The 20509-nt window shown below is 58.6% G+C and overlaps 2 protein-coding genes and 1 long non-coding RNA gene across 7 annotated transcripts; 1 reads left to right on the top strand and 2 right to left on the bottom strand.

Annotated features, from left to right (window-relative positions):
- The first annotated feature begins 6 nt into the window (after positions 1 to 6).
- On the top strand, positions 7 to 719 carry LOC144380439 (uncharacterized). The gene is made up of 2 exons (XR_013444592.1): positions 7 to 161; positions 286 to 719. It is a non-coding gene; the product is annotated as an uncharacterized LOC144380439 (long non-coding RNA).
- SLC10A3 (solute carrier family 10 member 3) lies at positions 608 to 4516 on the bottom strand. Of its 3 annotated transcripts, XM_078064172.1 has the most exons (3): positions 3716 to 4380; positions 3082 to 3146; positions 608 to 2412 (listed from the first exon to the last, which is right to left on the bottom strand). In XM_078064172.1, exon 3 carries the CDS (start codon positions 2272 to 2274, stop codon positions 841 to 843), a length of 1434 nt encoding a protein of 477 aa, XP_077920298.1. In that variant the 5' UTR covers positions 2275 to 2412; positions 3082 to 3146; positions 3716 to 4380; the 3' UTR covers positions 608 to 840. The 3 variants fall into 3 exon arrangements, with proteins under 3 accessions (XP_077920298.1, XP_035949220.1, XP_035949304.1); XM_036093327.2 differs by lacking the exons at positions 3082 to 3146; positions 3716 to 4380 and adding an exon at positions 4394 to 4516; XM_036093411.2 differs by lacking the exon at positions 3082 to 3146.
- Positions 4517 to 5204: 688 nt separating this feature from the next.
- Positions 5205 to 16304, bottom strand: FAM3A (FAM3 metabolism regulating signaling molecule A). 3 transcript variants are annotated; one of them, XM_078064173.1, is made up of 10 exons: positions 16166 to 16304; positions 15757 to 15829; positions 14117 to 14230; positions 13538 to 13561; positions 11441 to 11564; positions 11270 to 11328; positions 10709 to 10759; positions 10324 to 10408; positions 10121 to 10247; positions 5205 to 9275 (listed from the first exon to the last, which is right to left on the bottom strand). In XM_078064173.1, exons 2-10 carry the CDS (start codon positions 15767 to 15769, stop codon positions 9180 to 9182), a joined length of 693 nt encoding a protein of 230 aa, XP_077920299.1. In that variant the 5' UTR covers positions 15770 to 15829; positions 16166 to 16304; the 3' UTR covers positions 5205 to 9179. The 3 variants fall into 3 exon arrangements, with proteins under 3 accessions (XP_077920299.1, XP_035949806.1, XP_035949890.1); XM_036093913.2 differs by having other exon boundaries at positions 15757 to 16304; XM_036093997.2 differs by lacking the exon at positions 10709 to 10759 and having other exon boundaries at positions 15757 to 16304.
- Positions 16305 to 20509: the final 4205 nt, after the last annotated feature.

Here is a 20509-nt window from a genome sequence, read left to right as displayed (position 1 = left end):
CCCGCCCCCTTCCCGCCCCGCCCCGCGCGGCCCGGCCCGGCCCGGCCCTGGCGGCCCGGGAGGAGTCACCTTGGAGTCCCGCCTCGTGAACGCCCAGGGACCGCTGCGGCGACGGTGCCTGGAAGCCCGCCACGAGAGGGAGGAGGAGCGAGCTGGGCCAGGTTGGCTTCCCGTGGGAGCTGGGGCGTGGGGAGGACGGAGGGAGGGAGGAGGGAGGGCCAGGAGTACCGTCGCCCCCAGCGGACTGGTGGGGCGAGTCGTGCCAACCCTGCTTCTCTGGCTCAGGAGTCCACGTAACGGCCCAGTGCCCCACTGCCCGAGGGCCTTCTGCCTCCTCTCTTCTGGCCTGGCTGCAGAAAATCAGCTGAGCTTGGGAGCTGGCTGGGGTGCCGGGCCTCTGCCCTCATCCTCCCACGCTCATTCTAGAACAGTAGGGAGCACGTCTAACAGGGGATGCATGGGGAAGGAGGGTTGAGAGAGTCTGTGCAGAGGTCACCATCGTCACACAAGCCAGCCCTCCAACCTGGCCCACATCTACCCAGCCACACCCTTCCTACCCCAGCCCACCCCCAGGCCCCTAAGGGCAAAGACTGGAAGGCACCCAAGCTTGCTTCTCTCTTTTATTGAAATATATTTTCTGAGCAGTGCCCACCTACCTAACTCAGCATGGCCTCTTTGGCACTGAAAGCTGGAGAATAAAAAACCAGTAAAAAAAATAAGCCTGGATTTTTTTTCTGAGTGCATAGTGCATGAGAGCTGAAGGCCTTTGGTACACAAGAACTGTGGGTACGGTGGGTGGAGGGTGGGGGCGAAGGGTGGTGAAAGCTTGACCCAGGGGCCTCAGGGGACTGGGCACAGGTTGCTATAGATGAAGTGGCCAATGACCAAGGCCAGCATTTCTGAGGTGCCGCTTAGTGCTACAATGAAGGGGGCCTGGGAGGCGTAGTCTGCTTGAAGGCGACGGAGGGACAACTGCAGCATGGCCAAGGCCAGCAGGCTGTTCTGTACCCCTACCTCAATGCTGACCGTCCGCCGCTGGGCCACTGGCAGCTTCAGGCATGTGGCCAGGCAGTAGCCCACCAGGAGGCCAACCAGGGGCACTGTGAGGCCCACCAGCACGATGGGCAGCCTGACGCCTGCCAGGATGAAGACCCCCATGCGGTAGGCCAGGAAGAGGCCACCCAGGAGAAGCACAAAGCTGAAGGGCTTGATGACCTGCAGCAGCAACTGGGAGAACTTGGGGAGCTTGGACTTGATCACCACGCCTGCTGCTATGGGGATGGCGATGAACAGCAGGGTCCCCAGGATCTTGGAGATGGGCACGTGGAGTGTTTCATGGATGCTGAGCAGGCGGCTGTAGATGGCTGAGGACAATGGCAGGAAACCGGTGGCAGCCACTGTTGAGATGAAAGTCATGGAAATGGCCAGGGTGACGTCCCCTCCAAGGAGGAGGCTGAAGAGGTAGCTCCCCCCGCCGCCGGGCGCCGAGCAGGTGATGATGAGGCCTAGAGCCAGGGCCTTGGGCAGCATGAAGACCTTGGCCATCAGGAAAGCATAGAAGGGCATGACCAGGAACTGGCCTAGGAGGCCCAGCAGCATGGGCTGGGGGCTCTGCAGGAGCCCCTTCAGAACCTCGAGTTCTACTTTGCACCCAAATGAACACTTGTTGACAAAGATAAGAGGCAGGAGCAAGTAGAGGATTGGGTTCTCTGAGAAGTGGACCAAGTCGGTGCCAAGGGTGGTGGGGGGGTCTTCAGCAGGTGAGACCTTGATGCAGAAATCTCTCCGTTCCTCAATTAGCATGGGTGGGGCCTCGTGGGGGTCCATGAGCTGGATGTGGAGTGGGGCCAGCCCAGGCAGGCCCGAGTGGATGCTCACCACAAAGCCGCCCCCCCTGCCCCAGGTTATGGCACTCACATTCTTGATGGTCAGCACCTCTGTGTCCAAGGAGGTGACCCTCAGCATGGGGCCAGGCCCTGTCCTGTTGCCCTGGCCTGGGTACTGGCTCGAGATCACAATGATGCCCTCGCTCTCCTCTGGGAACTCAAACTCCATCACAGAGCCATCCCCGATGCTCAAGTACTGGCCCCCTGTCAGTGGCACAGTATGGCCCAGAGCTGTGCTGAGGTTGGCCCTGGCTAGTCCCTGGGCTCCCAAAGGCAGGCTGACAAGTAGCAAGAAAGCCCTGAACATGCCTAGGGGGCCAGGGCAACCTCCCCCCCGTCCCAGTCCAGGCCACCACTGGGAGTTGCCCCTGCCCCTCCGAAACACCATGGCTCCTCCCAGAGGACCGTGTGCCCAGGCCCTCTGTGGCTCAGGAGAGCAGCCCCACTGGTGCCGTCGCGTTGTCTGGAGAAGGGTCCATGGGCCGGGCCTGGCCCTGTGCTGTGTTCTTTGATGGCAGCGCTCTTCCTGAGGAGAGAAGGGACACAGGAAGGTGGCTGGTAAGGGCGAGCAGCTGTGAGTCCAGGAGCAAGGGGATCTGGAAGCCCACTACCGGGAGACCTAGCAGAGCCCCTAGCACCAAATCCAGGAACAGAAAGGCAATGCCCCGTGCTGGCCCTTGAGTGCCATTTGGCTGTCCCCTTCCCCAGCATACCTGCCTCAAGTTTCCCATCCCTCACCCAGAGGGGCCATCTACAGAGAGGAGTTCCCTTCCAGACTGCTGCTACCTGCTGCTTTCCCTGGCCTTTTCTAGCACAGTGAACATGCAGAAATGTCCTGATACCAAGGGATCTGGGAGAGCCACCCCCAACCGTGTCACCACTAGCCTGTTCCCCACGGGCTTCGACTGACACAGACACAGAGGGGCCACAGGGATGCCGCACCCAGGATGAAATCTCTGAAAGGCTGCATGGGGATGGCAGACCAGCCTGCTGAGAGCTGGGTGCTGAAACACCGGCTCGGGCCACATCTGAGAGGCCATCAGGGTGTTTGAGCGTCGTTGGCCAGGCCGAAAGCAGCCGGCAAAGTGGCGTGTGCGGTGAGTGGGTAACCATCTGGCCGAAGGCCTCGGGGGCTGACATCTACCACGACATGCAGTTGTGAATGGTGCTGCTGTGGCCACCTGGTCTCCCCTACCTGCTGACAGTGGTGGGGTGGGGGTCCTGGGGCAGACAGCAGGTCCTCTCTCCCCAAGGAAACTGCTAGAAGGGGAAGCAGGAGGGGGTCAGACAGGACCACTGTGTTTGCTGGGTGCTTTTCTTCCTCCTGTCAGAGCTCCCACTCCTCTGGCAGTCCCCAGAATTTGAGCTCCTAGAAGCACTGTGTCACATCTGAGAGGCTCTGTCTGGAGTCCAGGGGCTCCTTCCCATGCCCACATGAGGCCCTACCAAAGCCTAGAACTTCCAGTGGGATTGTAAGTGTTTCTGGGTGGGGGGAGGGTGCCTCAGGAGGAAAGGTTTGTCTGCTTCCACTTCTCAGTCTGGGCAGCCGGCATCACCTGCTGGAACTGGGGCAACCAGGGCAGGGACACAGTGGTTTAGCCTCACTACTGTCGGTTGCCTCACAGTGCCTCACCGCAGTGTCTCAGTCCTGGAAGAGGCCCTTGCCTCTCCAGATCTATCAATCTTTGGCCCTGTTCCCCCTCATCTGAGACTGGGGAGCTGGAGAAGTAGGGGGTGAAGGGCAGGTTAAGCAAAAAGCTCATCCCTGGGAAAGTTCCCCCACCCCTGCATGCCATGGCCTCTGCTGGTTTGGAGTTTGGGTCACTTACCCTGGAGGCCTTGGTCCAGCTTTGCATCCCACCGCGGAAGAGGGAGGCAGGAAAACCAGAGGGAGTATGAGAAGCAAAGCGGAAGGGAGTCACAGGGAAAAGATGACAGCACCCGGGACTGAAGCCACTGGGGTGGTGTGAATCAGTTCAGAAGGGAGAGGAGGCTAAGGGCCATCCACCCTGTCCTTCCAGTACGGCTGGCGGCTTTGAGTCACTGCAAGAGGGTTCTGGCCCAGAGCCCACACCATTTCTGCTTGAGGGACTGGAACAGTTTGAGCAGATGCACCCCAAGGCAGGGGAGGGAACCCTGGGCCGACCGCTTTTTCCACACCGGCCGTGGGTTCGCTGTTCGGACGGCTGGCGTTGCCGACGCGGGGCTCCTCCCTACCCGGGAGTCCGGAAGTCGCCGGGTTAGGCACAGAGCTCGAGTGCGAGCCAAGCAGGGAGCGGCGCCCCGCCGCCGCCGCGCTCGCGCCGCCGTCCTGCAGTCGGCAGGCGGGTGAGCCGCCGGGCGGTCCCCGGATCGCGCTAGTGGCCTTCACGCCACTCCCAGGCCCTGCGGCCGCGCGCGTCCCTGGCCGGGCCCGGCCGCCGGAGCGAGCGAGCGAGCACGGAGCCGGGCCGGGGCCGGGGCCGGGGGCCGCCTTCCGCCCGCCCTTTCCGGCCCAAAGCTCTCACCTGCCGCCGAGGCCCGGGAGCTCGGCGCCGGGGCAGCGCCTGCCCGGCCGGCGGACGCCTGCGAGCTGGGCCCGCTGGGGGCCCGCCTCGCTCGCTGGCGCCCCGGCCCCGCCCCGCCCCGGCCCCGCCCCGCCGAGGCCCCGCCCCCACCCCCCGCGGCGGCCGCTGCCTCACCTCCGGCGACCGGGGCCGGTTCCGAGCGGATATGACGCATCCGGGAGCGACGAGCTGGCGCGGGCGCGCGGCCCTGGATGCCTTCCGGGGCGTGGCTGGGCCGCTGCTCCGAGTGGTCTGTAGTTGGCGACCGGGCGACAGGTGCCGGCTCTCGGGCCAGTGGAACACAGGGCTCGCTCGGCCCGCGGGGCTGTGGTGGTGGCGGGAGTCCAGGGTCGGGCTGCGCCTAGTTCCACCCTCCCTCGTTCGAGCAATGACCGAGTGTCTGCTTCCAAACTGTGCGACACCAGTGGGCTTGTCCGCCTTTCCAAACTATTTGGCGCCACTAGCAGGGTCTGAAGGCTTCACGGAAAAGGAATGCAAACAGATGGCCTAAGTTGGGCAAAGAGGTGGTGAGGGCGTAGAAAGGACACGGGGAGACGATAAGCGAGTGCTGAGGCCAAGGGGACCTGCATGTTCGGAAAGGCTGCTGGGCCACTGCAGTCAGTCCGCCCGTGGCACGGTGGCCCCCCACTGCTCGGGAAGGACTTGTCACAGCCGTGATGGAGGCTAGTGGTCCTGAGTCACAGGTCCTTGCCCACAGCAGGTGCTGAAGACACATCGCGGAGAATGGCAACAAAACAAACCAGCATCTGTATTTTATTTTTTTCAGGCACATAGTGACTTTAATAATAAAACTATTAGTTTAAACTTAAATACATTTTACTTATTTAAAAATTGTGTTTCATAAAGTTCAGATGGGTAGTATATGTGATATGTAAACAGATAAACACATGGTGGGGTGTATGCTCAAGAGGGTTTGATTGATGTCAGCGATCAAAAACATTCAGAGGCCCTAGCTCTAGGCTGTTCTCTAGCCTCAGACGACCAGTAAGGCATAAGCCATTGGTGTGTGTGTACTCTGTGTCTCAGAACATCCTCCATACCATCCCTCTCAAATGAGGGTGAGGGGGTCCTGACGGAAGCAGCCTGGCACGGGTGAGAGGCCGGCGTTGGGCACAGCGCTGCAACGAAGAGGCAGTTTGCAAAAGGGCAGTGGGGGTGGGGCTGTCTGAGGGCGGGTATTACCGGCCAGATGGAGAAGGGGAATGGGTCAGCCAGAAGAGCTGGGGAAGGAAAACCTAAAAGACTTGTCCTCCCTGGAGGAAACCTGTGTTTTAATAATCCAACTACATGGAAATTGGTGCCCGGGCTCAGGGGGGAGTAAATGGAGTTAGAAGGCTGCTCCCCATTACTGTCAATCACTTCAGCCCTCCCTGAAAAGCCAGAGTGGGCTGGTGGGGTGTCTGGCATGAGGGAATTGGGAGGCCTCTACAGGACAAAAGGACGGCTAATTAAAGGCAAGAGAATGTTCATAGTTGGTTTAGGGGATTAATAATTTACCCCAGGAGAGGAGGAAGGGCTCTACAAATCAATCAAAGATATCTAGTCCCAAAAGATAAGTCATCTGGACTGAGAGAACATATAGAACAAACGATAGTGACAGCCAAAACATAAATGCAGTTCAGATGGGAGACCTGCCACTGTACTATGTAATAGGGGCACAATGGCGACTCTGAGAGGTATGCTTTCCTCCTGGTCTCCGGGCAGCTGTCTCCAGGAATACTATGTGATAGATAAGCATGCATGGAAGACATGTTCTCTACAAGCACAAGTATGGCATGCATTTGGTATTTACAGGGAAGTGGTGGCAACTCTCATTTTTGCCTGCCCAGCATCAGGTAACAGCACCTCAATTTTCTTTGTGGGAGCTGTCCCTCCTCCACACTTGGTACACAAGGTCTGGATGTGGGTCACTCCAACACTGGCTTCTGTGGTGGGCACATGCCTAGGCGCAGCCAATTGGAGCCAGACAGACTGACACAAGGATAAGCCCATAATCTGATCTGGACCAACGAGAGCTAGTTCCCAGGGATTTGTACTACAAGTATTGGGACGGTGGGAGCTTTTTGGCTGGGATTGCTAAACTGGGACCTCTATTACTGCTCCCCCTATGTGGGGGAGACAGCATGTTTGAAAATGAAGCAAATACAGAGAAAAGTAGAGCCAAGAAATGGAGGGAGCTCATGTCCTGATAACGTGATAGGGGCTAGAATCACCTGTGGGCATTGGGGTCCAATATGGGAACACTAAGTGCCCCAGCCCCTGTCATCACTTATTTTTGCTTATGTCAGTTTGAGTTGGGATCCTGGCACTTATAACAAAGATGACCTAACTACTAAAGGGTAGGTGGGGGGAGGGGCACCACCCTGGTGCCCGGGTGGAGGAGGACTGAAGGATAAAGCTTTACCTCCACTTTGGAAATTCGGGCAGGCTGTGCTCCATGCCATCATCAGCTTCCTAGCCTGGGTTGGGCCAAGTGGACGATAAAGGGGCTTGCTGTTTCCATCTGTGTGATTCTGGCGACTCCCAGTGAGGACACAGCCCCCTGAGGAGTAAGGGACCATCACTGGGGCTCACTCCTACATTCCCAGATGTAACCCAGTCCAGGGCAGGCCCTTGGTGGATGTTTGGGGAAGGTCAGGCAATTACAGCAGTTGTATGAGAGGCACAGTGGGGCCCACATGCCTCCCGGCCTCAAGTGTGGACTTTCAGTGAGGTTCTGTTTCATTTGGGAACAAGCTACCAACCTTGGGGAGCCCCACTTACCTGGCTTCTAACCTCCCGGCTCCAGTGAAATTTTCCTGAACTCACCAGGGACTTTTCTCTCTCCTGTAAATGGGGACGATAGTCGTTTCTCGCTAGGGTTGTCATGAGGCCCATGCGGGTAGTATGTGTATAACCGGAATGCCAATGGGGTGAGGGGTGCAGATGGAACACTGGCCACATGGTGATCAATGTGGCAGCCCAGTGGGTACACAGGGCTTCGTGATACTGTTCTCCTTCAGGGGACGTCTGAAATTGTCTAGAATAAGAGGTTGAGAAGTGAATACTTGTATGATACTACGAGTCGTAGATACATGTCATTACCCATCTGCCAAACCCACAGACTGTAGAACACCAAGAGGGAACCCTAATGTCCACTCGGGTTTGGGTGATGATGACATGTCAGTGTAGGTTGGGGATGTGGGAACTCTCTGTACTTTCTGCTCAACTTTGCTGCGAACCTAAGACTGTTCTAAAAAAGAAAGTGTATAAATAATGAATGCACATAAAGCACTTGGCTCAGGGTCAGGCTGGGAGTGGACTTCTATGATCAGCATCTGGGCCCTCCTTGCGTCTCCACTTCCCTGACCTTTGAGGTCCTGGCATCACAACTGCAGCCTCTCCTCTGGGTGGTCCCTGGGCCCCTCACTCCTCTTCTGCCTGCTCCTTAAATACTTTCCTTTCTTGACACTCTGTTCACATTCTGGTAGCAATGAATTCCTAGGAGGTGAGGGCTCGGGAAGCCCGTCTCCACAGCAGGACTCGTGAAGTCCTTCGCCCCTGCCTCAGCCCCCTCAAGGTTGCCTGGCTGGCTCCTGGATTCCCCAAATCTAGGAAGTTCAAACTGCCTTTTCTCCTTTTTCTGACCTCAGACCGCTTCTTTGCCCCCGGATGTGCCATTCCAGCAATACTCCTTATAGTTTCTTGCTGGTTCTCACTTAATGCTCATTAAAGGGAAACAGAACTGCCATCTTCAAGAAATGCCAAATAGCTCACATGACTTGGGCTTCGAAGTCCTGATCTCAAAGGCATCCAAAGTCAAGTGCTGCAGGTAGACACCCTAGCTCTTGAGGGAGGCTGTGGGGAGTGAGGAGGCACCTGGCTGGTTTTAATCCTCATCCCTGTCTCTACCGGCCTTGGAGGTGTCTGAGGAAGTTGGTGGGTTTCCTGCATCCCCAGAGGGCAGAATCATCTCTCCTGGGCAGGGCTATGGGGACGCCAGTTGGGGAGCTGCCTGTCAGTGGCAGGAGCCCTGAAAACAAAGGCTGCGGGAACAGGTCCCTCCCCGCAAGGACAACGCCACCCGACTCCCCACTGAATGCACTTGATTCCGTTGGGGGCCACTAATTTATTAAGAGGTCATCTAGGAGGCTGGCCCCCTGACAAACTGCAGGAGGCATCTGCTGCGCTAAGGATGGTGGTCAGGTGCCCCTTTAGCGCCCCTGCCAGCCTGGCTCCAAGGAGGCCCCTTCCTGCAGAGAGCAAGGCAGGAGGCGGCCAGCGTCCTGAAGCGGCCACCAGGTGTGGCTCCTCGGAAGGACTCATGCTGGAAACAGAGGATTAGCCCAAAGAGCAGCAAGTGGCTCTGGGGTGGAGAGATTCTGGAAGATGCCCAGCCCCTGCAGGGCTGCTACCACATTTGTGCAGTGAGGGGGCGGGCACACCCCGCGGCCCTTGTAGCTGCAGGTGCTTGGGGATCAGGTTGGGGCTCCCCAGGGGAGGCAGCTTTAGAAAAAGGAGATGGGTACCTGACTTCCCCCGTCCAAGTGAGCCGCGGCTGGGCCCTGCAGCCCCCCCACCAGTCACACTTGGGCCCCGGTCACTGCCTTGGAGCCCCGACGTGTTGGGGCAAGAGCGCTCCCGGCTGGGCGCGGGCTCAGGCGTCAGCCCCGCCCTCGCGCCACCACTGCCTCCTCCCGGCCGGGCACACGCAGCCGCCCTCAGCCTGGTCCTTGCGCTCGGCCGGCTAGCTGGCCGCGGTCCTCCTCGGGATGCAGCCTTCCATCTCCAGCGCCTCAGGCCAGCCTTCGTACTTATTGGTGTGCTTACTGTTCTTCACGTGCTGTGGGGTTTGGGGAGCAGGAAGTCATGGCCTCAGCCCTCAGGCATAAGGGACAGACAGAGCTTTCAGTCCCCTTGTGCTGGTGTCAACCAACCGTGCATGCTCAGGGCACTCACGCCCCCATCCCCCGATTTTCTCATCTACGAAATGGCAATAGCTGCACAGGCCTGCTTCCCTCAGGTGGAGTGTGGGGGAGCCAACTGCTCTGCACGTGTGGGGGCCTGGAACACACAGGGAAGGTAAGGGGGGAACATGATGTACGTTCCCACCCTCACCTGGCCCGCAGGGAGCTGCTGGAAGCTTCAGGAAGAACAAAGCCAGAGGGCGCATTTCTTCTCGGGGTGCTGAGTTGCTCTTTTCTGGCAGCCAGAGCCTTCCAGAAACCACTGAACAGCGTGTTTGCCTTGTCCTGCTGTGTGTGTGTGGGGGGGGCAGGACTGGGGGGCACTGTGGCTTGCACCAGGCTAGGAGCCTCCCACAGATGAGGATGGTGCCTGGGGCTTGCACGTGTGGCTCTGGAGGAGCAGTCGACCAGAGGGCAGCAGGGGCCGGTGGGAGCACGAAGTGCGGTGTGAACCAGGGCACTGGGTCGCAGCAGGATGGGACCAGCCTGAGCATCTTGAAGATGTTTGGGAGAAAGATTTCTTAATTGTGAGTCTTGCCATTGTGAAAGCTTTGCCATTTAAAGACCCTGGAGGGGTCAAAGTTACTGGCCTTCCCCACGCCGACGGCGAGGGGTCTGGAAGCACCCTGAATTCAGGGAAGCCTGGGGCGTGGACTGAAGGCACACTGGCGGGACGGAGGCAGAAGGGGTGGGCACACTGCTCTGGGCTCTGCACCCGTACCTGCTCAAAGGGGCTCTTGTTCTGCACGCCCTTGGCCCCCACAAACACCCAGCTGTCCCGAAAGGCCAGATCCTTCACGTTCTTGCTGCCCAGATCGCTGAAAAGCTTCCTGGTCTCTTCATTCATCCTGCCACACAGAAGGAAGAGATATAAGCGGTCGCCGTGGGAGGGTGAGGCTGAGGCTGGCCTCGGCAGTCACTTACTTGGTGGCTGGGTCGTCGTAGGATGCCACAAATACCAGGGTGCCTTCATGCAGTGGCCGAATAAACTTCAGCAGGTCGTTGACATCTGGGGTGACAGGTCCCATGAAACATGGAGCATCAGGCACCACGGAGTGCCCATTCCCCACCGACCCCTGTTCTCCAAACAAGGAAACTCAAGTAGGGATCAGGCCAGGGACACGCCCACCAAGGGTCGCCAAGTAAGTGAAGGGACAAACTGGTATAAGAAGCCAGGGCCACCCCTATGACCATACACCTGCCTTTTCCAAACCCAAGGAAGTGCTCAAGAAGCTGCAGTGAATGGACAGAGGGCGGCACTTCGGGGAAAAGATGCCCAGTCATTTTGCTGCACATGGTGACCACTCACCTCCTGCCCACATGTCGAAGGCCCGGGCCTCGATGAGCTCACCACTGACCCCTGGGTTGAGAGGGAGGGAGGGGGTCCTGCTGGGTGAGCCGTCAGGGCAACTCCACCCTACCACCTCAGCCCCCCTAGACAAGGCTAAGGACACGGCACTGGGCACTGAGTGCAGACCTTCTGGAAGCTTTTCAAACATTCCCTCATATTCATGCCCACTGTGCCCCCTTGTTCAGACAGCTGCAGCCCATCCGAGGCTGTGGAGGTTCTGTCTGCCATTTGAGGCTCTCCAGGGGCTTCCTAGGAAATCCCCTCCAACTTCCTGGAAACTTCTGGTTCTTTACTGCTACTGTGCTTTTGTTTATTGGGTCACTTCTTCTGTGGAAAATTCAGCTTGCACAGACCCCTTCCCAGGCCTCCCTGGGAATTCCCAGAGGGAAGGGGAGGGGAGGTGAGGGCCAAGGCCAATATCCAGATGCCTCCTCATGGGGAGGGCACAGGGAAGGAGGGTGGCAGGTCATGACATGGCTTCTCCGATCTCAACTCTGACCCCACATCACAGGCACTCACCATTCACCAGGGCGATGTTCAGTCCACGGCCCACGTTGTCCTTGACACTGCTCATGAGCCTAGCGGGGTGGGGGTGGCAGGGCCCTCAAATGGCACATTTGCTCCACTTCCCTCCACAGATCCAGCTTCCAGTCTCCTATGCCCCCCCACCGTCCACCCCAAGGAGCTCACATTTTATCTTCGAGGCAGATCTTTGGTCCGATGACATTGGCAGCCCCGCTGACCATGCGGAAGGCCAGGTGCTCCTCAGGACACGGCTGGGGCAGGCCGCATTTGTACTTCCTGGCTCGTGGCTCTGAGCAGGGACAGCAGGAGTGACCCACAGGCCTGGCCCTGGGGTCACCTGAGATCTGAGAGGGGAAGGTCAGGACCAGCCCACAGGGAGGCATGAGTGGCCACAGAACAGGGGACCAACAGGGGATGGAGAGGACATGGCTCAGGCCAAGGCCAGGGACACTTCCACAGACACTCTGCGTCCTACTGGGGCTGGCCTCAGGGCAAGGTGACAGGGACCTCGGGGAGGCTTTTCTGCCCCCGGTGGGAGAAGAGAAAAGATGTAGGAGGGCTGGCCTTGGCTGTGGCCCTGCCGGGAACAGAGCACAGGTGGGGAGGACAGGAGCAGGGCGGCCTCCATTACAGGTTAAATTGTGACCCACAAAAGACGTGTTGAAGTCCTAACTCCCAGCACCTTCGAATATGACCCTATTTGAAAATAGGCTCACTGAAGACATGATTTGTTAAAATGAGCTCATCGCGGAGTAGGGTGGCCCTAAATCCAATGACAAGTGTCCTTATAAGACACAGAAGACAAGACAGATACAGAGGAGAAGGCCGTGTGCAGACAGAGGCAGAGACAGGAGGGACGTGGCCACAAGTCAAGGAACACCCGGGGCCCCTGGAAGCCCGAAGAGGCAGGAAGGACCCTCCTCTGGAGCCTGCAGAGGGGCTGTAGCCCTCCAACAGCTAGATTTCGGACTTCCGGCTTCCCGAACATTCCTGAGAGAAGAAATGTCTGTCATTTAATCCATCCAGCTTGTGGTATTTTATTGCAGCTGCCCCGGGGAAACTGATAGCAGGAGGCGGGGGGTGGGGTGCAGCTATTACAAGTCCCCCACAAACTGGAAACGGCCTCGGAACTGGGTAATGAAGGGAGGCTGTAGAATTCTGAGGTGCAGCTAGACAAGGCCTAGACTGCCTCATGGGAGTGCTGGTAGAAATAAGGACGTCAGAGGCGCTTCTGGTGGGAGCGAGACGGAAGGGCGCGGAGAGAGAGCACACGGGGCCCGGAGCGCTGCCGCCGATGGGCGCCTTAGAGACGCTTCTGACGTCGTCTCGGGTGGAAATGGGGAACATGGTACTGGACACTGGAGGAAAGGGGGTCCTCGTCATAAAGTGGCAAAGAACTTGGCCAAATCTGGTTCTAATGTTTTGTGGAGAGGAGAACTTGTAAAACACTGAGCTGGGATACTTAGCTGAGGAGATCTCCAAACACAGCGCTGGAGAGCACAGCCTGGTTTCTCCTTGCTGCTCACAGTAAGATGTGAGGAGAGAAAGAGAAGTTGAAAATGGAATTGTTAAGTACGAAGGAACCAGAATGTGTAAATTTGGAAAATACTCAGTCTAATCATATTGCAGAATATGAGAAAGCAGGCTCTGGATAGAACACCAAGGCTGTGGTCGGAGGGCCATTTACTAAAGAGCTGAGGCGTGTGACTTGTGGCTCCACTCAATCCTGTCAGCAGAAGCCAGGAATCGAGACCTGCGGGGCCCTCCTGTCTCCGACCTCAGAGTCTCATGAATTGCACAAGACACCAACAAGGTTTTTGAGACACCGCCATCCTGGGCTGAAAGGGACAGAAAAAGGACAGAAGGAAGTAAGGACGGCTCTGGGGGCAGAGATGGCACAGGCCCAGAGGGTAGGACTGCCCCCACCAGAGGGTGCCCCCCCCCCCTCCAGTGGGGCCAGAGGACAGAGGATTCTTCTCAGGCCTTGAATCCTGATGGCATTTGCCCTGCTGGGTTTCAACTTGCTGGGACTGCTGACCCCTTTATTCCTTCCAGTTTCTCCCTTTTGAAATGGGGATGTCTATTCTACGCTTGTCTCACCAGTGTATTCTGGAAGCAGGTAACTGGTTTTCTAGGTTCACAGCATGCAAGCAGCTAGTTTGGGGAGGGATGGCTGGAGAACAGAGACCCTGGAGGACTGGAGGCAGGCCGTGCTCTGAGGGCTGGGTACGGGGGAGGGGTGGGGAGGTGATGGAGCCTTACCTGTGGTCACTGAGTTCTCTGGGCCTGTGGGTACAGAGAGTTGTTTGTGTTAGGGTGGAGGCCTCCAGGGGCCGGCAGCAGGGCGCCCTGGCCCTATACCATGAACTCAAGGTGGAGGGTCAGTCAGGCTCAGGGGCCAGGGGCTAAGCCAGATGCAAGCCCCCTGCTCTGGGAAAAGGGTAAATGACAACTGTAAACAGTACTTGGGGGAAGGGCTACTAATAACAAGGTATAGAGTGCCCTCCCCATCCCAGAGGCCAGGATAGAGCCTGCAGGGAGCAGCTGGCATATTGTCCCCAACGTTCAGCAGAATCCCCCTGCCCCTCACTGACTCCGCTGACTCCAACAGGCCACAGAGTTCTAATTAGCAGGGACTGGAGTTCCCAGCTGAAGCAATTGGGTGGTAGGGGGAGGACTGTGCTGGGTGCCAGGAGAAAACCCGAGGGCAGCTAGAGGTGGCCTGCCAGGAAGAGACCGAAACCCCAGGCCGCCCCCACCCGCCCCGAGCCTCTGCCCACACGCCCAGAGTGCCCCCCAGAGCGGCCTCCACAGCAGAGTGAAGAAGTGTCCCACACTTACTGGTGAAGAGTTGCTGGATGCGAGGAAAGCCACTGCCAGGCCCACCCAGGAGGATGCTGACCACGATCCAGGTAAGGCCCACGGTGACAACCAGGGCCACAATGCGGAGGGGGCCTGGAGGCAGGACAGACAGGGGCAAGGCCACCTTGGTTGCCAGTGAGCTCCCGAATGACCCTGGGGCCTCTCAGTACTGAATCTCCCTGCCACTTGGGAAGAAGTGAGCAGAGGACAGGAAGGTGGGGACCTGCTGCCATCTGCCAGGCCTGAGAGGGGGACCTGAGCTCCTGGTAGGTAGAAGGAGGACCCTGAATCCAGGGCTTTCAGCTTGGTTCTCTGTGGCACGTGTGGAGGAGCCTAGCAGACCTTACTGCTCAAGAGGCTCCAAGCCTCCCTCAGGAGCCCCCTAACTTTCTGCCTCTGAGGCTACCAACATATTTATATCCCATCTGTCCTGTCCTCTTTTTCTCCTGTCATGATGGAGGGGAGGGTCCGTACTCCTTTTGAAGACCACTTCCTGCAGCTGTTGTGAGCTGGACCCTAAGCTCTCCTCTCAATGACTGTCATCCTCTCTCACTCTCCTCGACCTGCAACACCTCCCATTGTGAGAAAGCACAGGAGAGGCCCTCCTTCAAATCACATCCAGCCACTGACTTCTCCCCCCTCCCTTCGTCTTCCCCAGTCTCACCATCCACTCTCTTCCAACCTACTCCAGTGTGGCCTTATCTCCATCACCCCAGCGAAACAGCTTGTGGCCAAGGCCATGTATCACCTTCTTGGAGTCAACTTCCTGGGTCACCCGTTGGCCCCAATCTTCCTGACCTCTCAGTTGGCTGCCCGGTCCTCCTGCTGGAAACACTTCCCCAGTGGCTTCTGTGACAGCACATCCTAACCCCATCTGGATGCTCCTCATCCTCCCTACTTAGATTGTCCTCCTCCACTCTCCCCTGAAACGCTGGACGTGCCCAGCTTCTGTCCCAGGCTGCGTTCTCTGCGTACAGTATCCTCTCCTCAACTCCCCGCCTCGAATTAACCCACAGAGCAGGGACTATTTTTTGCTCCAGCCCTCGCTGATCTTGAGGCCACACCCTCCCAGCCAGTTCCTCACCAGCCAGCTCTACTGCGATACGTTTACAAGGCTGCAACCTTTAGCAGTTCTGAACTCCAATTCTTGAGTTCTGCTCGCCACCGCCCACCCTCGTCTGTTCCTCCCCCAGCCAAGCCATCTACCTCAGTCGTCAGGCCGAGGGCAGCTTTGGCACCGGTTCCTACCCAGCCCCATCGCCACTCCGGGCAGTTCCCACTCTAAGACCACGCGTCTCCGCTCCTGCACCCCGCCCCCTCCCCACCTAGCCGCCATGCTCCCTGCAGCAGCCTCTCCCACAGCTCGTTTTTTCAGACAGCGGCCAGTTATCCGAGTTGGGAGGAATCGACTACCCTGATCCTCCTTTCACAGCTCTTGAAGTCCTGGGAGGTGAAAGGATTTACTCAAGGTCACAGAATGAGTGTTTGTGCGGTGCCCTTCGTTGCCAAAACCACACTCAGTGGTCTACTCGGGCCCCTCCAGGCAGACCTTCGGACACCTGGGCCTCCAGTCCGGTCCCCTTTCCAACTGCCACCCGTTCACTGTGGAAGCCACCCACCTGCCAACCTCATGTCCACTTCTACCGCTGGGTTGGGGCCGCCGGCAGGTGCACTGTTTGGGGACCGTGCGCTCTGGGGACAATAAAGCAGAAGAGCAGGTTTGGGTGGGACTCAAGGATGAGCCTGGGCTTGGCCCCTGTTGCTAGGAGGTCGCGATCGGTGCACCGGGTTGTTCGTCCAACCAGCTGGTCAGGCTTCTCGCGCATGCGGAGAGAAGCCCTGCCAGGGCAGGAGGGTCCTCCGGAACTCGTCGGCTCACGATCGTGCCCACGCGAGCCTCTGGGGCCGCGGAGTAAAGGTGGTTCTCCTGGACAGAGGCCTCCTCCGCTGGAGGCCCTGAGCTCAGGCCGCCCCCCTCCGCCCCAACGCTGGGGGCGGACGACACGGGCCAGGCTGGTGGAGACTTGCCTGGCCGTGGGGGAGATGCGAGCCGGGTCGGGGGCAGCCTGCTCAGGCCGGCCGCTCGGCTCCGCTCCGCGACGGGAGGCGAGGGAGGTGCGCAGCTCTGCCCGACAGGCCCGGCAATGGCGGCCCGGGGCGGGGCCACGGCCCGCAGGCACCACCCCTGCCGTCCGCTCGGGCCCTGCCGCCGGGCGCTCAAACGGGAGGCGGCTGCGGAGTCCCCACCCCGGGCTCCGCGCACCCCCGCCCACAGGCCCGCCTCCACCGTGCGGCCTGCGCGCCGGGTGGGAGGGGCCCGCGCCGGCCCCGCCTCCGAGTGCGCTTCGCCGGGGCCGCCGGCCGCCGCAGGGGAGGAGCCGGGTGGCCTCCGCGCGGATCCCGCGGCGGCTTCGAAGCGCACGTCTCCCCTCAGGCTCCTCCAAGGTGGGGACCCAGCCTTCCTAGGCTGCGAGGGCTGGGGTTGAGCTCGTGGCCTGCAGTCGGATTCCTGAAGCCTGGACGAAGCGGATGGATCTGGGGGCGCAATTAGAAATTGTTTGAAAATCGAGATGTGTGTCTTTCAGAGCTGGAGGCGCAGAAGAGGACACGGGGGAAACAGGAGAGCGCGACGAGCCCGGGGCCAAAGCGATGCCTTTCCTCGCACTCTGTTCTCCAGGCGGAAGCACGTCCACACGGTGTCGCGTATCGCCGACGGCGGCGAGCTCCTGCCCGCGCCCCTCCTGCCCTCCTGAGGCTGGAAGGCAGCCGGGACACCGGCCCACGCACCGGCAGAGCTGCAGCCCGGCGGCCTGAGAGCCCAGGAAACATCTGTGCCCTCTGACCCAATCATCCCACTTACGGGAACCTTCCTAAGGAAAGAATCCAAAATAGATAAAGCTTGTAGTGCCAGGCAGTGACAGCTCTGGCTAGAATCCAGTAGCTTCTCCGCTGGTATACACAACACACAAGATCAAGGTAGTCAGTTTCAGGCCCCTGCTGCTGCAGTCGGGGATTAGTATTTTTTTTTTTTCTTTTTCGTGAACTTGGGATCAGAGATAATGCTGACCATCCGTCAAACGTACAGATCTGCGAGTAGGGAACCCTGGGTACGACGGGTCTTTCCTGCAATGCTTGTAGTCGCGGTGCCCAGTAGAGGGAGCGCCTGGCTACCCACACTCTTGGGCGGCCAGCCAGGCATGGGGAACCTGCCAGACTGGTAGCTCAGAGACAAGTGTTTACATCTTGCTCAGAGCAGGCATTTCGGAAAGTTTGGTTTAATGAGTCCCCCTGAGGGTCCAGAGGCTCATCCACCACCCCCACAGGCACCACATAAGTGATGGGATCCAATTCCAGATCTTCTGGGCCTTCTGGGGCAACCTTGCACAACTCCCTTGTTTTCTCTGGGACTGCTTTTCAGTCAGGACATAGAGAGGATTACACTCTCATGTCCTAGGCCCTCATGTCTCCTCCTGCCCCAGTGCAGGCAAGGGGCGTGACATAGCACAGAATGTCTCCTCTGGGTGCTCTGACCTGTGCCCGTGTAGTCCCCATAGCTGAGGTGCCACTGGAGGTCCTCAACAGCTCTCTCATTTGCTTCTCTCAGTGTAGACGCTGAAGCCGCGTTATCAGTTGATGGCAATCATATGGGCCTGCGTGCTTCTACCCCTGAGTCGGTCTCCTCACCTGGGACCTCTTGCCTCGAGTCTAGATTAGGCGATCAGATCTCAGGTGACAATTGATTGCTCCCACCTGGTCCGTCCTGCCTCTGCCGGTCTCCAATAACCCAACAGCTTAAGGGCCAGTGGAATATGGCCTCAATGGCCCCTCCTTCCACTTTCCAGAACAGGCAGCAAGATTTGCACATGACTGTCCTCATCTGGGCTCTCACATCTCTACCTAGTGCCTCATTCTCCTTTCTTGCACGGGGGTCAAGACCTGGGCTTGCACTGGAATGCCGTCACCTGGGCCCTCACATCTCAGGCTGCTGTAGCCACACTGATGGGGCTCGGGTCCCTGCCCCAGCAGAGCTCGCACCAGCTCACACGGCCGCAGCGCTCCGTGGGCATCGTGTCTTAGGTTCTCGCTCTCCGTCTCAGGGTAGGGATCCAGATCCGAGCTAACAGTCAAATGACCTCACCTGTCCCTCATTCCTCCACCCGAGGTTGGGCACCAGGAGCTGAGGGGAAAGGGGACTCTCCACTCCTGACCCTTAAGCCTTGCCTCAGTGTCAGCATCCAGAAGTTAAAGGTTAGTTGAACGTTGAAACTTGGGCCCACCCAGAGCTGAGGGGACTGTTGGCTGTCCTCACATGGGCCCTCCTGTTCTGTCCCCACGTAGAGATCTAGAGCCAGCTGAAAGCCCTTATACCTCAGCACCCATGTTGCCACCCGGACCTGAGGTGACAGATGGGTCTCCTCATTGGGTCTATCGTCTCTCTTCCCCATTGTAGGGCTCCAGAAATGAGGTGACACTTGTCTTAGTTCAGCAAGGCCCTAACTACTGTGTCAGATCGTATTCACTCAGAGCTGAGGTGACAGCTTAATGTCCTTACTTGGGACCTCATGCCTCTTCCCCACTGCAGGTTCCTAGAGCTGAGATGACAGTTGACTGTCTTCATCAGGTCCCTCTCTCTTTGTTCCTCAGTCATCCGGGGTCAGGTGACAGTTGAGTGTCATTACCAGGGCCCTTATGTGTATGCCCCAGTGTAGCACCCAGATCTGGGGTGTCAGTTGACTGCCCTCACCTGGGCCCTTGTGCCTGTCACAGTAGAGACGGAGCAGGAGGAGATCAGGAGGTCCCAACACTCTGCCCTCCCCACTCACACACGGTCATCATGTGTTGGGGGCCCCAGAGGAGCTGGGTCCCTCTTCTACTTTGGGCTCCTGCTGCTGCCCTTATGTGGATCTTCCCACACTTCCAGAAGCATCCTCCTTGGTGATGCCAGGCCAGCAGGTTCCCCAGCGGGCCTGGGAAGCCAAGAGGATTATCCCCGGAACACAGCTCTGCTGGGTCCCCCAGAGTCTATGAATGTCTGTGGGGCTCTGCAAAGGACTCTGAGCTTGAAGACCTCTCCTAGGGTCAGGAAGCACTCCCACATGTTCATTTATTTGGCTTCTCCCTGACCCCCAAGGGTTTGAAGTTATCCTCAGGTCTGTATCTTGAGGATTAGAGGTTCCAGGGTGGTTGGTGGGCCTTAGTGGCTGGGAACTTAAGAGTAGGCAGGACAGCGCCCTCTGGTGGCAAGCGGGGGAAGGCGCGGCCACATCTTCAGGGACCCATTCTGCCCCATTCCTGGCCACCATCCCTTGTGTGTCACCCCAGCTCATCTGCCCATCCCAGGCATGAGGCTGCACCACAGTCAAGGGCAAGACCCTCTGTGGCTACGTGGGAGCCAAAGGGTTACAGGGGAGCCCAGGAGTTCCTAGGCTGGCCCCCACTAGCTCCTGGGGAGGCCTTTGCCACGGCCCCCTCTCCAGGAGGCCACAGGCACCAGAAGGACCAAGGCCCCTGCCTGCTGGCTGAAGCCTGGCCTCCAATCCTGTCCATATGGAGGCTTCTCAGCTGCTCTGCATGACCTGGGCTAGGAGGGATCCTGAGGTCCAGATCCCACCGAGGAAAATCACCACTTAAAGGTCTGTGATCTGTCCTAACCCCATGAAGCTCCTTCCTTCCCTGTTTAGGTGACCTTGGTGATCTCCCTCCTTCCTTAACCTGAAGGCACCACCTCCCTGGTTACAGGAGGGGACGGGGAGAGTGCTTGTGTGTACAGGGGTGACACGCTAGCCTCGCTTATGGGACGAGAAAAGCCCACCATTACAGTTTCTTCTTTATTTATGTATTGTCCCCAGGTGGGAACCTTGGCCCATCCCCCACAGCCAGCACTCTGCCTGTCAGGCTGTGCCCCTGTCTTCCTCACCCTCACCAGGCCTCGCACCTGTTGCCATCCCAGCCCAGGGGGACCATGCAGGAGGGAGCCCAGCTGGTTCTCAGTGGGAGGACCAGGAGAGGCCCAGATGGTTAGAGCAAAAAAAGCTCCGGGCAATTGCCTCCCAAGCAGGGTGGGGGACAGAGGGGCCAAACCCTGACAACCACAGCGCCCTGGGCTAGGTCTTCACCTGGCCGGGAGCAGAGCATCCCTCCTGATTTTCTGGGCTGCTTGTTCCCTCCATAAAATGTACCACCATCGCATCATTTTGTCCTTTTGTTCCTGCTTGGTTGCATCTCCCAGAGCCCAGGCTGAGGAGAGCTGGTGGAGAGGGCAGGACGGACACTCGGGCTGCCGCCTTTGTGAGGAGTGTACTGGGATGAGCAGTGTCCCCCCAATCTGTGTCCACCTGGATCCTTGGAATGTGGCCTTGTTTGGAAATGGGA

Source organism: Halichoerus grypus, chromosome X, assembly GCF_964656455.1.
Source record: "Halichoerus grypus chromosome X, mHalGry1.hap1.1, whole genome shotgun sequence".
Taxonomy (NCBI): Eukaryota; Metazoa; Chordata; class Mammalia; order Carnivora; family Phocidae; genus Halichoerus; species Halichoerus grypus.
This window is presented reverse-complemented; position numbering and strand designations above follow the sequence as displayed.

Coding starts and splice junctions, on each gene's coding strand:
- SLC10A3 (XM_036093411.2), bottom strand. CDS start 3,742: ATGCAAAGCTGGACCAAGGCCTCCAGG. Junction 2,413..3,715: donor GCTGGACCAAGGCCTCCAGG/GTAAGTGACCCA, acceptor TTCTCTCCTCAG/GAAGAGCGCTGCCATCAAAG.
- FAM3A (XM_036093913.2), bottom strand. Junction 13,562..14,116: donor CATCCAGCAACTCTTCACCA/GTAAGTGTGGGA, acceptor CTGTACCCACAG/GCCCAGAGAACTCAGTGACC. Junction 9,276..10,120: donor ACAAGAGCCCCTTTGAGCAG/GTACGGGTGCAG, acceptor CAAACCCCACAG/CACGTGAAGAACAGTAAGCA.